Source organism: Lonchura striata, chromosome 5 (genome assembly GCF_050655825.1).
Source record: "Lonchura striata isolate lonStrDom1 chromosome 5, ASM5065582v1, whole genome shotgun sequence".
Taxonomy (NCBI): Eukaryota; Metazoa; Chordata; class Aves; order Passeriformes; family Estrildidae; genus Lonchura; species Lonchura striata.
The window spans coordinates 25,706,953-25,725,045 of NC_140707.1; the positions used below are offsets into that span (position 1 = coordinate 25,706,953).

At 43.6% G+C, this 18,093-nt stretch overlaps 2 protein-coding genes across 2 annotated transcripts; both read right to left on the bottom strand.

Annotated features, from left to right (window-relative positions):
• Positions 1–4,286: 4,286 nt before the first annotated feature.
• Positions 4,287–14,141, bottom strand: SAAL1 (serum amyloid A like 1). The gene is made up of 12 exons (XM_021525637.3): positions 14,008–14,141; positions 13,647–13,760; positions 12,687–12,770; positions 10,949–11,028; positions 10,509–10,568; positions 10,119–10,234; positions 8,848–9,031; positions 8,504–8,586; positions 8,171–8,359; positions 7,141–7,337; positions 6,552–6,644; positions 4,287–5,958 (listed from the first exon to the last, which is right to left on the bottom strand). The coding sequence occupies exons 1-12, from the start codon at positions 14,122–14,124 to the stop codon at positions 5,866–5,868; spliced, it is 1,410 nt and encodes a 469-aa protein (XP_021381312.1). The 5' UTR covers positions 14,125–14,141; the 3' UTR covers positions 4,287–5,865.
• Positions 14,142–14,565: 424 nt separating this feature from the next.
• LOC110468085 (serum amyloid A protein-like) lies at positions 14,566–16,276 on the bottom strand. The gene is made up of 4 exons (XM_021525669.3): positions 16,117–16,276; positions 15,665–15,800; positions 15,197–15,335; positions 14,566–14,770 (listed from the first exon to the last, which is right to left on the bottom strand). Exons 1-4 carry the CDS (start codon positions 16,273–16,275, stop codon positions 14,629–14,631), a joined length of 576 nt encoding a protein of 191 aa, XP_021381344.3. The 5' UTR covers position 16,276; the 3' UTR covers positions 14,566–14,628.
• Between the last annotated feature and the right edge of the window lie 1,817 nt (positions 16,277–18,093).

Here is an 18,093-nt window from a genome sequence, read left to right on the forward strand (position 1 = left end):
CAGAAAAGCTGCAAGAAGTTTGCCCCTAAGGGTTACCCCTGGCTGCTCTTGCTTGTGTCAATAAGCACACAGACTGTGCAGGAATTGGCCTGGACAACTCCAAATCCTCTCCAGAGCAGCTCAATGCCAGTATGTTTTGCATCTATCTTCCATTTTCTTTTAAGAGTTGTGAGAACCTCTCCAATAAGGGAAGAAGGAATAGGACAAATCTTCCCTTCATTTGGGCTTGGGACTTTCCCATGAGAGCAGCTCACACTACACAGTGCCAATACACTTATGTCCCTCAAAGACTTTCCTTGGACCTGCACCATTTGTCACCTCATAGGCAATTTCCTGTGTTTCTTTTTGTCTACTCATAAATGTCTTCTATCTACAACCTCATAAAACCAGACTCCTCCCTTGCTCTTCCATGTTTTCTCCATTCATTTTTCTCTTTCCTATTATTCCAGCCTTTTCTGTCCACTACTGCTCTTCCTTCCTTTCAGCCATCGTTATGTCTTCATCCCAAATGACAAAATGGAGTAATTTTGCAGGGTTTTTTATTCACACCTAATCTGAAGTGTTTGTCCCTCTTTTCTACTCTCTTAACTTATTACATCAAAATCTTTACTAATCAGGCTGGCATAAACTCAAAATGTCCTCCCATGGTTCCTGTGTCCAGCCTTCCCACCTGACTGAGGAAACTCTCTGATGTTCAATAAAAGAGTTTGTGCACTACAAAGAAGTTTTAATGGAAAATGAAACTTTCTGACGTCACTGGCTAATTATAATGCAGCTCTGTGGCTGTATTGCATGGCAGGATAAAAGTGTGCATCTATTTCCTGCATGTTTCAATATCCTCCTATTGACAGAAGATAGGGTGACTGGTCTGCTACTGGAGGCCAGGAAATTATTTTTCTGATTTCATTGGAATAATTGACAAAAGCATTTCCTTTCTATGTAAGGTTAACAGATGGCTTGTTAAAGTTATGTCTTCTTTAAACAGAGCTGTCACCAAAAATTATACACATGACAACAAAAATAATATTGATACAAACTCACTGCAAAATTAAAATAAAGTTTGCATAACCTAAAGCACAGAATAAATAACTGCTGCTATTGCAACACAGAATACCAAGGTGCATTTGCTTTTCTAAGATTTCCTTGGAAACTGGATGAAGGGACATAAACTGGAGAAGTGTCAACATGGGACTTAAGTTACCATGGGCACAAATATGCAGGCAGTCACTGTTCCTGTGCCAGGAGCAGGCTGCAGGCTGCTGCAGACCAGGACTCTGCTTTCACATCTTGCCTCTGTCACACTCAAGACCTATGCTAAGCAAGGTGACTATGCCTCATCTCCATCATTATTTGGCTCTCTGATGCCTCACCCAGCCAGCAAAAAACAAGGGAGGAGAGTGGGTGAATTAAAAAAAGAAATTAAAAAATAATCCAGCAATACTCATTAGCCCACCTGCTGTGGTTTTTAAGACCTCGTGTTCACCTTAGGCTTGTCTCATTTCCATAAGATCAGGAGAAACTGCAAAGGAAATTCAGCTTTATAAATAGAAAATGTAATCAGTGTTAGACTTTTGATAGGTGACTGCACACCAGCTATTCCACCTGGACAGATCTAGAATGCTAACATAATTACTGATATGTAATACCTTTTCTCCTACAACATCATACTTATTATTTATCCTCTTCGTCAGGATTCTTCCCCTATTTTCCCCTATTTTCCTTCTTTCTCCAGTATCTCTTCTTCATTGTTTCTCTTTCTTTACTGTCTTCTCTTCACAGCCTCCTACCACTGTTACCTTTTCTTTGCAAGCTCTTTCACAGTAGCTTTTGTATGACATTCAGCTCTCAGACTTTACTGAGCCATCACTAAGACATGCAGCTCACATGCAATGACCTGGTAGAAAGAGAAATGGAGCCTCCACATTGGGTTTTCCCTGCATTCATTCATTTTCTCCACAGTAACAACTCAGAAGCAAACTCGTTCTCTCACCCATCTTAGATGTCAGCTCCTTGCATTATAAAACTGGGTTTCTTTTTGCAAACGTGAATCGGGAAGGGAAACAAAAGGAGGTGTTGGAGCAGTATTTCCCATTGCAAAACCTCTGTGGATAGCTGTTGGCAATAACCTGGTTTGTTTAGCCGTGCTGGTGATGTCAGGTTCGCTCAGCTCATGCCCCATCAGCTCGGACTGAGGGGCTTCTCTGACTGCAGGGCTGAGGCACATGGCTGCCTGGGCTTGCCTTCACATGAAGGGCTTTTGGGAAGTTGTATAACATCACAGCAGACTGGTCCTTGCCCCAGGTGTAGCAGGTTCTTCCCTTCTCATTGACTTTGGCAGAGCACGTGAATTTCATCATCATCTCCAACAAAATGAAAAGTAAACGGCAAGCACTGAAAAAGCACGTTTAATTTTGAGGGGGAAATAAAAGGATACATTAGGGAACTGCTAAAAGATCCCGCTGTAGAAAAAAAAAAAGGCAAATTCTTCAGTGAAAAACAAAAGAGAGACCACTTCATTTGTAACTCCCAGTATCAGCCAAAATAAGGGTAGTGAGAAAGAAGATTTTCCAGGCAAAAAAAACCACAGTAACAGCTCCATACTTTTAATGCCTTAAAAATAAAGACTTATTATTTCTTTTGGATGCATCTTAGTTTCAGTGACAGGTGCTTATACCAGGGCAGTTTCACGTTACAAAGGACTCACCACAGCACTTAGACAAAATATGAACTAAAATAGTAGTGACAGAAAATTAAGCAGAGTGTCATGGATATGGAGAAGCAGATAAAAGAGCTTTTTAGGTTTCATAGTTTAGTCTACCAGAAAGAACAAATATGCATCATGAATATTGAGCAAGTATTAGGATATCAGCAACCACCTCCTTGCACTGCTGAAGGAGCTGATAAAGCATTCCAATGCCACTGATTTTTTTCCCACATCCCAGATTTCTTTGGTTTTGTGGTGCTTTGTCCCACCAGGAAAATGTTACAATGTGTGGTAAAGATGCCACACGTGCATAAAAGTTGAGTCAACATAACGTTAGAATCCTATCTTTGAATGAAATTATTATACGGATCTATTAGCACTAATTTAAAATAAGGCCTTCCAGTCTGCTTTCTGCCTCAATTTTCTATGACTGCTCTCATGCCACAAGTCACATCCAGCTCTGTCCAAGCAAGATTGAACTTCTGCTGCTTTAGTTCAATGCTTCAAATACCCACTTTTGTTCAGAGCTCTGCACAGAGCAGTGACAAGTACTTCTCATTTCTCCCCAAAGGAGGATGTTCTGGAGTTAATCAGATCTTTGGTATGGAAGAAAGCTGTTCACCTGCTTGTAGACAGACAGCCATTCTGAATCAACTGGCCTAGAGAGCTCAGGCTTGCCAGTGGGTGTCAAGACAGGTCTAGGAGAGGAAATAAAAAAAAAAATTGTAAAATCAAAATGCAAACACCTCCCTGCCCCTCCCAGGAAAAGCCCAACCCCACCAAAACCCCAAACACATGCTGCTCATGAAGCACAGGCCAAGGGAGGTCCCTGCTGGCAGGATGGTGAAACACAAATGCACCAGTTCCAAGCACATCATCCACCTACCCTCACAAATAATTTTTTCCCTCTCTGAACCCCACAAACACGGCACAGTCACCTTGCATTCACCCTGGCACCAGCCTCGCTCCCCAAGGCAGCGCCACAGCCACCACACAAGGGGTGGGCAAAGAGGGAATCCCAACCTCCAATTCACCATGGTTATCAAGGATAACAATTCCCTGCATACCTGAATTGCCATTCTGCCCAAGCAAGGCTGACTGACCGTGCCTGCAGCTCCTTCTGCTGCAGATGAGCAGGAGGATGGGACCCACTTGGCTTCCAACATGACAGGCACCAGGTATCAGTAACACTTAACAGTTCATCAGCCAACACTGGATATTGATGTATTGAAAAGGAGAAGGAACAAAATAAAACAACAGATCTTGTCTCAGCTTTTTTTTCTACGTTATGTTACATGGCTACTGCAGAATTTCAACTACCACAAATACCCACCAGAAGTAATTCTTCACTCTGGTGGAAGACACTTATGATACAGCTAGAGACAAACTAAACTCAAAAAAAGATTATGGGATGAGACACACATTAACTTTCAGACCATAAAAATGACTGTGCAAAAAAAGCAAGAGTTAAAATAAATATTCAGTGAAGGAAACCATATTTTACAGCACACAGACATTATGAAGAGGTTTGATCTTCCTCCTACAACTGACACACTTAAGAGTAACAGACATTTCCGGTGGCTCAGAAAACAAATTTAATTGACACTGGAATAAAGGAAAGCATACAGGTTTTGTTTTTTGTTTTTTTTTAAAGAAGCTTTATTACAAATTTGTAGGTTTAAGAAAATATCCCAAAACTGTCAAAGTAGTATGAAAAATGGTGTCATTTGATTCACAGTCACCAGTTTTCTCCAACAAACATAGCATACAAAAATTGATATAAACCACGGCGATTCTTTTTGGCAAAACAAGTCAGGTATTTGCAATTCCAAATTGCCTGCTGACAATTAAGATGCTGCTGGCAGGGGGATGGTTCTGGCAGGGGGATGACTGAATTGCACTGGTTTTGAAAACTGGAATTTGGGATGCAAAGGTTATATGTACATATATACATACTGTATTTTACCACATGTCCAGGTAACACAACATGGCCCAGCACAACACTAAAGTCTGTAAAACCTGGAGAGCCAGGGAATGTGTGTATGTGACATTCAGTTATTCTCTGTGCTCTGGTTCTCATTTGCTTTTACATCTCAAACCTAATAAAGACCAATTGTTTTCCATTCTCATTTACAGAAACAGTGAAGTTGATGTGCTGCTGGGCTGTTTCTTCAGACTCAGAACATGTCAGGTTCATTGCATGCAGACACAGGATCTAAAAATGCAATGCAGTTAAAATATCATATAGTTAAAGTTTTAGGAGATTGTACACTGAATTTCCTGCAAGTGACCTAACACCCTAACCTCCCCCATGGAAAACATGGCATTTCTCATGCCACTCTGAGATAATTCATACAAGAAATCAAGAAGGAAAGAACTGATATATTACACTTCTACACTGAAGCACAGACTGCTGCAAAAAACCCCAAAGGTCTGCAAGTACACCAGGGATTGAATCCAAAGCTGCCCTGCAACTCTTAACTATGGGTAGTTACCAGCAGTGGCTGGAAGCTGCACCACAGACCATTGGTAACAATATTCTCAAATCCTTGAACTGCACAGGACTGAGACACCTCAGCTCAGAGCTGCAGTGAAGATGAGGCTTCAGTAGAAGTGTGAAGATTTGAAAGGAGCAGAATGAAAAGTTTCTGTTACAGTACCTGCTCAAGGTATTGATATGATCTAAAAAAATCCCCAAACAACTCAATAATTTAACTGATTTCATCAGATGCTTGAAGGGGATTTCTATGGTGCAATCCTCCTTTTGCCAACAGCAACTTGAAATAAACCAGCACCATGTTAAAGAACTACTCAGTGCATTTCATTCATTTTGCTATTTCAATTTCAGTTGAAAAGCACAGAATTGAGACTTATTCAAAGAAAACTACTCTGCAGGAGAGCAATTAGAAATCAACAGTCTCTCATTACCAGAGCAAACAGGATGAAAGATGCAGAAGTGATTTACAGTCATTTCTTTCCCCTTGCAAACCAGGTTAACCCTAGGTTAATCAGGGCTGCCCAGAACATTTCTTAAAAGCCACCTGCTGGTCAAAGAGGTTGACTCCTACTCCTGCATTTACTGAAAACTTGATTTCTGAAATGCTGTAATGAAACAGTCAAAAATCTTCATTCCAAAGAAGGAAAATATTTCATGTACATTCTTAAGTGTGAGCCTTCAGGCTTGGGAAACGCTTTTCTAGATTGTCAGCAAGTGTCTGATCAGCCTCACGCAGGACTTCAAGGAAACTCTCCACCTGGAAATAAAAAACACACACAAGGAGAAAAAACAAAAAACAAAACCAACTTGCATGGAACACAGAATTCTCATACTGGCACAGAGGCTCCTTCTACTTCTGTACCTTCCATATAGGAGCAGCCAGCAGCAGCCACTGCAATGAATAATGGAAAACGCTCTACAGCAGCTACCTTCCTCCTAAACTTCACAATTCCAGTTGGTCTAAATTTTGAAATGGTACCACTTTCCTCAAACCCTTATTTTCTTATTTAAAAGAAACACAGAAACTTTTCTCACCCAGAAGAAAGCTCCCTATGAAAAATACTTGGAATAATTATTATATAAAAATACACAGGACAACTTTTCAGCTAGGATAAATTTTCAGACATCCACTCACATCAGCACAGTTTGGCCCTGGCATCAGCTGATGATCTCAGCAATGTTCTGGCTGAAGCGAGGCAGAACAGACAGAGGGGGTAAGACTGTCTGGCACTGGATGGTGTTTTACCTGTGCCTGAGCAATTCTGCCCTGTTTGTATATCAGATTTGGAAAGGTCCTGCCACCCAAGGAGCACTTTTTCAGCTGTGTCACAGACCTTGTCACATACTCACCGAAGCAGAATACAGAGGTAAGAGGTTCTGAAAAGCACAGGAACATGTCTGTTCATTCAGGTGTCCCTGGTGCAGTCCTTCTAAGGTATTCTCCTGGAAAATCAGAAATACATATTGTGAACAGTTGTTGAAAGAACAATAAAACAGTGCACAGCATCCACAGAATGTATTTTTTTTTCTTATTAGTGGGTAAAACAACCAGAACTTACAGATCTCAGAGAAAGCCAGACAAAGCTGATGCCAAAAGGTGTGAAAGTTCACACATCACAAGTCTCTTAACCTGAATACTTCCACAATTAAAAGGGTCCAGCTGAGAAGGTGAGATTATATATTTCCTTTTCTTAAATAAACTGACTTTCATTCAAAATAAAGAGCAACATATATCTACAGAATTTATCATACAGAATCTTGGCACACCCCTCAGAAAACCTGTGTCCCTCCCATCTCCCACACATGTTGTTATTTCTGGTTGAGTCTCTAATGAATTCCCCATAAGCAACTGCACTTGCACAGACAAATGTCCACAGTAATACTGAATATTTCTTACCTACCCTGCAGAAATCCCTACTATAATTTTGTTTATTCTTACCTTGGTTAGTTCTTGAAGCATATTGGAAAGCAATTCACAGCAAATATCCTTCAAAATTTTTAAATGGAAATCTTCCTCATTTACATCGGTCCTTCCAGTCTCCTCTTGCTCAGACTCCTTGGAGTTATCAACAGCTCTCTTCCCACAGCCCTCCATGTATTGTAAAATACGAATCAAGCTCCCAATCAGTGGCATATCTTAACACAAAGTAACAAGAACAGTGAACTTAAACACTGAAAATTCTTGTCCATCCTCTCAAGGCATTAGAATTTTGAAACACAATCAGATTTTTACACAAAAGCTATAGGGATGTATATCCTGACAGTGTTGTGTTTTGTTACTCAAAGACAGTTTTAAAGAAGCAAGTGGAAATGTAGTAGAAAACCCAAATAAATTTTCCTGCAAGCTGACCTGTATCTATAAAAACTATATGCCAGTGTAAGGAGCAAGAGGAGGAAACTGTCTTTAGAAGTACTCAGTGGGGGCAGTATGTTAAAATTGCATCCAGATCATCCTATCTGACAAACCATAATGCACAGCATCTTTCTGCTGAAGATGACCCTGACTCATATTCTCAAGACAGGCTTTTAATTCTAAATACTTTCCCATGGATTGAAAAGTAAGAAATGATAGAGGGATTTAAGTAAGTGCAGAATCTTCCCCTACTTAAAAAAAAAAAATAAATTATTGCATAAAAATATATGTTGTATATATTATGTATAAAACAACAATGTAATAATGTATTACTGTATTTTAGCAAAAATAAATTCTGAAATTTTTACTAGTTTACCCAATGGAGAAGACTGAGCAGAATCTGTAGATTCCGGTACTGTAAATCCTCAGAATTTACAGCCCACCCAGTAACTGAATTTTGGGCTAGCTGTGATTCTGAGTAACCAGGGAAGAGTCTTACTGCATGCAATGTCACTGAATTGAACCACCTTCCACAACCACATAAAGCCAACTGTGAATGAATATTAACTTAAAAAAAAAAAAAAAAAAAAAAAAAACAGAAAACAGTATGACTTGCTTTTCCTCATCCTGGTGTACTCCTGCTCTGTCTGTGAAGCAAACATAGCAGACAGCACGGACAAAATAGAGGCCAGCACAGTCTTCTGCTCCTGCACAATGATTGGTGGGTCATCTGGCTGGCAAAGCTCCTGGCAAACGAGGTCATAAAGCAAACTCCAAGTCTCTTTTCCTCCATCAGGAGCCTGCACTTGAGAAAGAAAGAAAGAGAACCCACCAACCCAACAAATTAATTCCAAGTATGTGAATTCCTGTTCTCCCCAGTAAATACATGGTGATCCAGAAGTTATGGCCTCTCTTGGTCCCCTCACACAAAACAATTCCAGGTTCTTACCAATAGCCTGGATGCCCTCATCCACCGTGGTCAGGAGCTGCAGGATATGCATATAAACATCCAGTCCTTCTGGGTTATCTGATCTACACAGAAGAAACATCAAAAAGACAAATTAAAGTGCTGCTCACAGAGCTTATGTTCTGTGTTTTGGTCACAGAGAAGCCCATCAGCAGTCACTGCCATTCCTTTTGCAAACAAACAAGTTGACTCATATCAAACCATAAGTCCAGGAAAACATATCCCAGTGATTTGTCAAACAGTGCCACTAAAAGCAAGATATTTGGGCACTTATAAGGTTATGAAGAATCTCCTCAGCCATGAAATCAAAAAGAAATCTCCCATACCGGACTTGCTTGGCTGCTTCAAGTATACAAGGCACAATCTTAAAGTCTGGAAGTTCTTCAGGAGAATCATCTACAGATGGTCCCACAGAGTGACAAGTGCCATTTTTGATCCAGTTTAACATCAGCTCTTCATCCAGATCAAAGAGCTTGTCCACCACTTCACCCACTTTCACCAGCAATTCAACTGCAAAAGAGAGAATGTTATTTTTATTCCAACAAGGCTAAAAATTAAGAACAAAAATTAGCTCACAAAATGCTAGTATATACAAGTATTTGGAGTAAATTCAGGACTGAAATAAATTCACTTTCTTTGTAACCCACTACTAGTTGCTATGTTTAATTCCTTTGTGTGGCATAGACCAGGTAAAGAGTGTGATACATAGGGATTTTTAGAAAGCCAACTGACACCTTCTACCTTGTCATGCCACACGTGAAGCAGTAACTTTATTCTTCAAAGAGATGCCATGTTCCTGAAAAGTCCTCACTTCTGCTTCTGAAGTAAAATTTTTCAAGACTTGTTCCTAGATATGCAGTTTTATGCTAATCATCCACCTGCCAACCTGCCATTTTACTTAAACAGATCTGTTATTTCCATTGGATGGAGCAGGATTTCTGAGAATTGGCATTAAAAAATTGATTAAAAAATTGAAAAAGCTGTATTATTAGGATTCTTGACAAATGACAACTGCTGTTACTGCTGAGTTGGATGTTAAGCACAAATGCTATTCAAAACATTTCCATTTTTAGGTAGTTGGTGTGTTTTTTGCTAAATTAGTGCTAAGAGATTTGTGTAGCACTGTCTGCATACCTAAAGCCTGCACAGCATTCAGCTGCCAGAGTAACTGAACAGTTCCTCCAGTCCACATTCCACAGATACAGTAGCTTTAAAGATAGAAAATCCATATCTGACTTGAAAAACGTAAATTAAATGAGGTCTTGTTTCAAGGTTCAAAAATGACATATGCATATCCTGAATGAGGACTATGTCCTTTCTTTTGTTGTGGCAAATAATAATTTTTTCAGTTTAAACGTATTTTTATTTCCCCCCAGAGCTTTCTTCTTCCTCTATGAGTGCTTTTATGGTTGGTTTGATATATATTTATAAAACTGCAAAGGCAGGGCAAGTTTGTTTTGGTGTCCTTTAAACTCATGAGCTTTCCTTTATTTTAAGAAATTAACCCAACTGAAAATATCTGTCTTTGAAATTGCAAACTTCGGTTATTTTTCTTCTGCAAACACCCACTAAATCCCAGCTTGTTTTGGCAACTTACCATTTGTAGAGCTGGACATGATAAAGCAAACACAGTCGTACACAGAAGGGTTTTCTCGGATCCTCTCCACCCAGACATTGGCCACCTCAGGCTGGGAGAGGCAAGTTAACAACAACCTAGGCAAGAGTTCCCCATTTAACAAATTAGAAACCACTTCACTCCTTTTAGCTGTACAAGAGTAAATCCAAAATAATGACAGTGGAAACAGAAACAGGAATTTAACTCACTACAAAGTGATTCCACAACAGTGCAGAAACAGTAAAAGGAAAGGATGAGAGGATAATAAAATAGTGAGCCCACTTGTCAGTTTTCTCCCCAGGCCTCAGAGCATAGCAGAACTACATGTTACATGTTACTACTAATGATGCATTAATTTCTGAGATGTCCTACCTGCTTGTTTCCAGAAGAGTTGGGGAGTCCGAATCACACAAACGTTGCAGTAACACTTGGCTTTAAGGAGAAAATGCAGAGGGGAAAAAGGTTAATAAAATCCATCTTTATTTTTAAAAAAGGTATAAAAAGATTCATTTCATAACTGCAGCCAAGTTCTGAGATTAAAGCCAGCTTTTCCTAACTGTGCATACACTTCCAGTGTCTCAAGAACACCAAACTTAAAAACTAACTTGACTGGTGATTAAAAATCCCCAAAAGCAGTGGTGTGTGTCCTTTCTTCCTTTCCTGAACACTTTCCACAGAAACATGGCTAGCCAAAGCTTATGAATGAAGATAAGGCTGGGCAGGCAAGCTTAGATCCTTCTCTAACACGAATTTCCTGATTGTGAGTCCAGACAAGCAGTACCTGTTCACGTACAAAGCACACAGACACTTACCCAAGATTCTCATCTTTGCTAATGGACATGCAGATGTCCTGGAAACAGGCCATATTCCCTAATATTCCCACACAGATTTCCTAGAAAGTCAAAACACAGTATAATGAGACAACTGCAAGTCCACAATTTCACTTCCAGAGCCATAAGACAAAAGTAAGAGAGGTTCAAAGATGTTTTCCAGTTTGACTTCCAAGCTTGTATGACTTACTGATTTCATTACAAAAATACAAATTTTTGCACAGATTCCATGCAAATTTTTCTGTTCTATCAGACTAGCTTAAAATACACTCAGGTACTATGCAGATATTTAGGTGTTCCATAAAAACAAATCTTGAAATCAGCTCTGCTTGCATACTCTTTGTATATTGTTTTGAAGCTAATTTGACAGCCCTGTTATTAAAGCAAAAAAGGAGTCCTAAAACAAAAATACCACTACATAAATGTGACCCTCACTGATATTCTTGTGCCCACAAAAGAAAGGGATCTTAATACAAGTTTCCAGCAAAGTCCATTTTCTGATTAAAGAGATTAAAATAAAATAAAATAAAATAAAATAAAATAAAATAAAATAAAATAAAACCCCCAAAGCAGTGCATCCCATTAGAATATTCGTGCCAAGGTAATCATTAAGAGGATGCCCACTTGTGTAAAGAGGACCATGAGAGCACTGAAACACCTGCAGGTAACTGAGGCTAAAACAAAGTGAGTCATTAGTTTGCAGAAATTGAAAGTCAGAAATCAACTCTCTCCACTAAGGTTGTCTTCTTAATTATGAACATGCTATAACATCTGCTATATTACATCAGGCACTCCAGCAAACACTGTTTCATGATAGTAGCTGTGACAGCCAATTTGCACTCACTTGCAAATTTGGGTTGTATTTTCCAAAGTACTAAACTTTCAAAGCTCTATTTGTCTCTACTGATCTCCTGGAGTAAAGCATCTGCTAACTTCTGAGAAAGAGGATTTACATCAACACTGAATACCTTTGAAAATCCTATTTTGAGACTTGCAGTGCACTGTGTAGCACAAGCTGGAAATCAGTAACATCAAAACAAATAATTTTTTTTTTTTAATTAAAGTATTGGTGCCTTAACAATTCCAAATATTACTTTTTGTAATCTTTTTGTGTTAATTTCTCATTATCTTCTTCTGATTTTATTGGTAATAAATTAATTTCCCCAAGTGGAGTCTGTTTTGCCAAAGTCCATGACAAATCCCAGCAACTGGTGAGTGACCTCTCCCTGCCCTCATCTTGACCCATGTGCCTTTTGTTGTATTTTCTCTCCCCTGTCTAGCTGAGGAGGGGAGTGACAGAGCAGCTTTGGTGGGCACCTGGCCTCCAGCCAGGGTCAAACTTCTGCAGGTCTGCCTAAACAAATTCATGACCATTTCTGTTCAGTAATCATGAAACAAGTCAAAAGGAAAAAACAGGGCAGACTGCTGGGTTTTATAACAGGTCTTATAACTGTTCGATAAACTCAGTCCTTCATCAGTATATCTAGATGAGGATGTGTCAGCAGAGATGGACCAGCTTCAGCATTACCAAAATTCTTACTGATTAGACCATGTTAAAAACAGAGTGAAAAAGCATTTAAAAATTTGATTTTGTGTTTTCTCCTGGTTCCCCTTATAAATTACACATGCAGTGGGAGAAGGGAGATAAATGTAAATGCATGTACAGAGCTGTCTACTGTTGCTGTTAACACAGGAGAGCTTTTTGACAGCCCATACTTACAGTCAGGCGAGGGCATTTGGACTTGGCAAAAACTCCCATGAATATATCCGGGGCGTTGAATTCCTGAAGAAATAAAGCAACATCCTGCAGAGAAAGTGAATGGAGAAGTAAATGGACCTTTGCAATTTCCAAATGCAAAATCAAACATGTTCCCACAGCACAAGGACTGGATCAAAGAGATGACAAATTCACTACAAGGAATTTGTTATTTGCCAGCAGTTAATACCAATAATCCTTGTTTTCCAATGAGAGAAGGTCAGCAAGCCCCTCTGGTGATTCAGTATGGTGGTGATTTGCTGTAGAATGAGCCAAAAAGTCACATTCACAAGAAAATGCAAATTGCTCCCTATCTCAACAGAAACAGACTCTCAACCAGAATTCAGTAAATATCGTGTTTTAAGGCATGACATCACCATGACATATAAAAAAGAAGCAAGTGAAGTGAACACTTGATTAGAAGAAATCTCTTCCTCATTTTACCACATTAAAACACAAGATTAGTTGTCTGTTTGGGAGTAAAAGATCCATGTTCGATGTTTACTTAAAAAATCTGAGAAACAAGGTAGGGAATAAAATAATACTTAAACTAATATATATATATATCGATAATTTGTTCCAGCATTTGAGAGTGCTGAGAAATATACATTGACACTGCAAGTCTGCAGCTAAACTTTGAAAGACTGTTTATCAGAGAAAGCTATGTTACCATCAGGATATATGACAATTGCTAGAGGAAAATACGCCTGCTTAGAGATGGCATCAATACTATTGATAATGCAAGTGCTGAAAGCACAGGCTGTGCACCGAGTTAATTCCAGCTGCTGCCCTGCTCCGCCCCAGCGCAGCAGTCCTGCCTCACCCTGCCCGCCACAGCCGGGCGTGAGCAGCAGCGCCAGAACGGGCTGGTTCCCTGCCTTCTCCCGCGGCCAGCGCCGTTCTGACGGGACACAGGGCTCCTACCTCGTCCATCGACATGTCCCACACCTTGCAGATGTCATTCTCCATCTCCTCGTCCAGCTCCGTGCGGGCTCCCTGGGGGCTGGCGGCGGGCTCCGGCTCGGCGGGGGCGATCACCTGCGACACGGCGGGGCGGGGGAGAACCACCCGGCTGAGCCCCGCACACCCGGCAGCCCCCCAGGCGTTTCCCCGCTGTGTCCCCGCCCGGCCCCCGGCTCTGTGCCCTGTGAATCCCAGCTGTGTCCCCGGGCTTGTCCCCGCTGCTGCCCGGCTGTCCCCCCGGCCCTGGCAGCGATCGCGTCGCACCCACCCGGCGCTGATCCACGCCGGGCCCGCCGCCCGCTCCCTCCCGGCGGCCGCGCACCTCGATGAGGCGGGTGAGGACGCTGAAGAGCCAGTGCTTGCTGTACACCGTGTTCCCCACCGCGTCCCCCTCCTCCTCCTCCGCATCACTGCACGGCGGCGACGGGTTGCGGTCCATGGTGGCCCCACAGCCGTGAGGGGGCAGCGAGGCGGCGGCGCGGCCGGAGCGGCGCCCGCGGCCCCACAGCGCCCCCTGCCCCCCGGCGGCCGCGGCCGCCTGCCGCGCCCGGGACCGCGCCGGGACCGCGCCGGGACCGCGCCGGGATCGCGCTGGGACCGTGCCGGGATCACTCCGGGACCATGCCGGGATCGCGCCGGGATCGCACCGGGACCGCGCCGGGATCGCGCCGGGACCGCGCCGGGATCGCACCGGGACAGTGCCGGGATCGCACCGGGACCGTGACAGGATAGTGCCGGGACCCGCCCGCCCAGGGCCGCCCCTCGGCAGGGAGCGGCGCCCGCGCTCCCGGAGCACCCGAGCAGCCCCCGTGATGCGCCGACACCGCCGCCCCGCAGTCCCGCGCCCCGGCAGGACGGATGCTCGCAGCGAAGGGAACGGTTCTCAGGAGGATTCCTTTATTGGGTTGTACACAGGGAGGTGTGACAGGAGCGGAGTACAGCGCTAGTATTTGCTGGGCAGCCCCTTGGGCCGGTAGCGGTTCGGGTCCCCGCCGCTCCGGCCCCACGCGTTCGCCTCCTGGTCCAGCCGGGTGTCCTCGGCGCCTCTGCCGCTCACGCCGCTCTGCCAGTTCTCCCGGGCGTCGCTGTGCGGAAGGAGAAAATGTCACCTGAACGGACTGCATCTAACTCAGCCTTGTGCTGGGGCCCTCACTCATGTGAAACTGCTTTTTAAGGCTTCTCAAGGTGAGATGCAAGCACAAGCCCGGCCTTTGTCTGAAAGCCCGCGGTGGAACCCGTATCTGTTATGCTGGGAAATGAACCAGCAATGAAGGAGAGTTCTTTATCAGAAATGCAGAGAGAGAAATCTGCCTTTTTGGGAGGACAAGGAGAAAGGCTCACAATCATGTGGCACCATTCCTATAGAGATCGGCTGTCCAGATGGGAACTCTTTCCCCTCCCCTCTGCTGGCCTAGATGCAAAGCTGATTACGAGTCAAAAAGGACCTCACTCCAGCTGGAATGCCTGGATCGCTAATAACTCACTTTAACAAGCCAAACACACTCCATTACCTGATCACTCTCGCTGCCCAAGCACCACCAGGTCCTCTCCGGGCAGCATCATAATTCCCACGGGCATGGAAATACTTGTCGGCACCTTTGTAATTTGCCTCACGCATGTCCTTGTATGCTTTGAACATATCATACGCTCCTGAAGAAGGCAGAGAAATGGAGATAAGGGTGACTTGAAAGAATTGCACCAGAAATAGTTCAGTACCATCTCAGTCAGGAGCTGAAAGGCCCAAGGTGCAGAAACAGAGTGAGGCATTGCTCTGCATCAGCCTTTGCACAGGGCTGTGCTCACAGAAAGCACCTGTAGGGGCTGGTCAAGGCCCTCGAGGTCCTGCAGCAGAAACCAGGGGCTTTTTAACGTGGTGGAGCTGCAGATTTCCCTGCTCTGAGGGCTGCAGCACTGACTGCTGGTAAGCAGTGCTTGGGGAGGGAGCTCCTAAGGGAAGGGCCCCTGGTAACAGAGCTTACCTCCCGCTGCATCCCGGACAAATTGTCCACCTCGGACTATTCCATCGAACATCCTTGGTCTGTCAGCACTTGCACACAGAACAGTGGAGAGCAACGCGATGCAGACCCAGAGCCTCATGGTTCCTGGCCAGGGGAGCTGGGAAACAGTGAAAGAGATGAGCAGTCCTGGAGCACCACTGAGAACCCACCACACCCCCAGATGTGCCCAGGCTGCTGCCCCAGCGCTGGGGGCTCACCCAGGACCCCCTTCTCCCCCTGCAAGGAGTTGTGACCTCTGTGCAACCACAAGCTCCGCAACTAAAGCAGATGCACATGAGAAACATGCATTTTAGCAATCCCTGCTGCTCCTGTCATGAGTACAAAGAAGCCCCACATGCTAAAGCATTGGTTCTGCTCCCAGAATACCAGCTCAAAACACTGCACACAGCTCACTAATTCAGAATGCCACTCACCACTGCAGAACGGCAAAACCAAAGGAGCTGGAGATCGTCTTGTGTGCTCTCAGACTCAGAGAGGGTATTTATAAGCAATTCAAACCCCTCAAAAGAGGAAACTGGAAAGGATAGCCATGGCTGGGAAATCCCCATCAGCACTCCCAACACAGAAATCATTACTGGAAACCTGTCCTTGTCCTTACTGAAAGTTCATAGCTCCTCTTATGCAATCTTTTAGAGTACATGGCACTTCTTCTGCTGTCTTTGGGACTATTTGCTCCTCGTAACAACCAGATGGACAAACTGCCTTAAAGGCTGAAGAGTTCCACGTGCTTGAAGTGTTACTGCTGTCTTAAGGGTGATGCTTTTGTTTGGATCTTGGACTGAACAGAGCTCAGAGGGGAAGGTGCATGTCTGTCTTCACACGGAAACACAAGGTCAGGTCTGTGTTGTACACAAGGAACAGTGAGCTGCGTTAACAGAAGGGCTGCAGGAACTGCTAGGTGGAATTCCCATGTGTGCTGGTATTGCCAGATAAATCCCAGAGTTAATGAAATGGAAAATGTGAAGTGTTGCTCCATTGCAAAGCAAAGCACATACACCTACATCCCTGCTGATCATGCTCTAATGTAGCACAGACACGCAGACCATCAAGAGGCTCTGAATGGTTCATTTTGCCCTGGCTTGCTCTCAAAGGCCCCTCTCAAGGGTCTCCAGCCACCCTGCTGCAACAGCACCTCTGTGGGGCTCAGATGGAAAGTTTTGGACACAGCAGTAAACATTTTACTTAAGGGGAGATTCAGATACAGACACAATTCTGCTAGATTTTAGATCAGCTGTCTGGCCCTATTGGCATGGTTCACTGTTTAAATACCCACTGTGCTCTCCCTGCTTAAAGCCTGCTCGCTTCCCTTGGTTAACAACTTGACACAAGCCTTTCCCCTGCAGAAAACTCCTGGGTTGAGTGCAGTTGCACTGGAGAGTGAGTGTGCAAGAAGTGTCCCCATTGTGTGGCCTTGTAGATGATTTGGCAAGTAGGAGAGCACTTCAGGTTCCCCGCAGAAGAGTTAAGGGTAGCTGCTCCAGTCACAATTCTGCTACTGTAAACAATTCACTCCTGGAGCTGCAGGGCAGAGCATGAGTTGAAAGAGGTGCAGCAAAGCTAATAAAGTGGTGACAATGCCTTCCTTGGGCATCACTGGACTTAAAAAAAATTAGCTTTAGAGGAGAGGAGACATTTTCCATAGCCTGCAGCAGCAGGACAGACACGCTGTAGTGTGATGTATCTCATAATGGAACAATTTGCAACAAGAATCTAAACCCTAAACCAATGGACAAAGCAAAAGCAGGGAGCAGACACAGATTTTTGTCCCCTGGCACTCCTGAACCCGATACTTCACAGTGTAAGAGCTCAGCTACTGCAGGGACTGGAGCGTTGTGTTCTGCTGCAACCCTGTTTCCATTCTGGTACCTACATCCTTGCAGAACATGGCAGCTCAAGTGCCTTCTCTGCTGGCTGCAAGCAGCCTTGTCTGTCACCTTTTTGGTTTTTGAAAAACAAGGCAAATGACTCGTGTAAGCTGGGGTACAAGCATCCACTTTGCCCAGGGACTTAGAACAAAGCATTGCCTTCAAAACTGACCTAAGGAATTTTTCCCTACAAGAGCTCACACACTGTGGACCATAGAAGATATTTTGAGTCTTACACTGTTTCACATTCTCTCCACACCAGTATTTCTGCAAAACACAAGAATAATTGCAAGAAAGCAGGTGCTTTAGAACATATCTTTAGAGTTGTTCTCTTAGAACAATTCTTTAGAACATCTCAGAGTGCATCCCCTGGTGTCCAGCAAGGAGGACAGCAGCAGTGACAATGCTGGAGCTGTGCCAAAGCTGCAGCTTGGGGCTCCAGCAGGGAACAGCCTGAGCCTGCTTTCCTGTATCCTCCTGTCCTGAGCTCCAGGTCATGGCCCTTGGCTCACAGAAATGAACTGC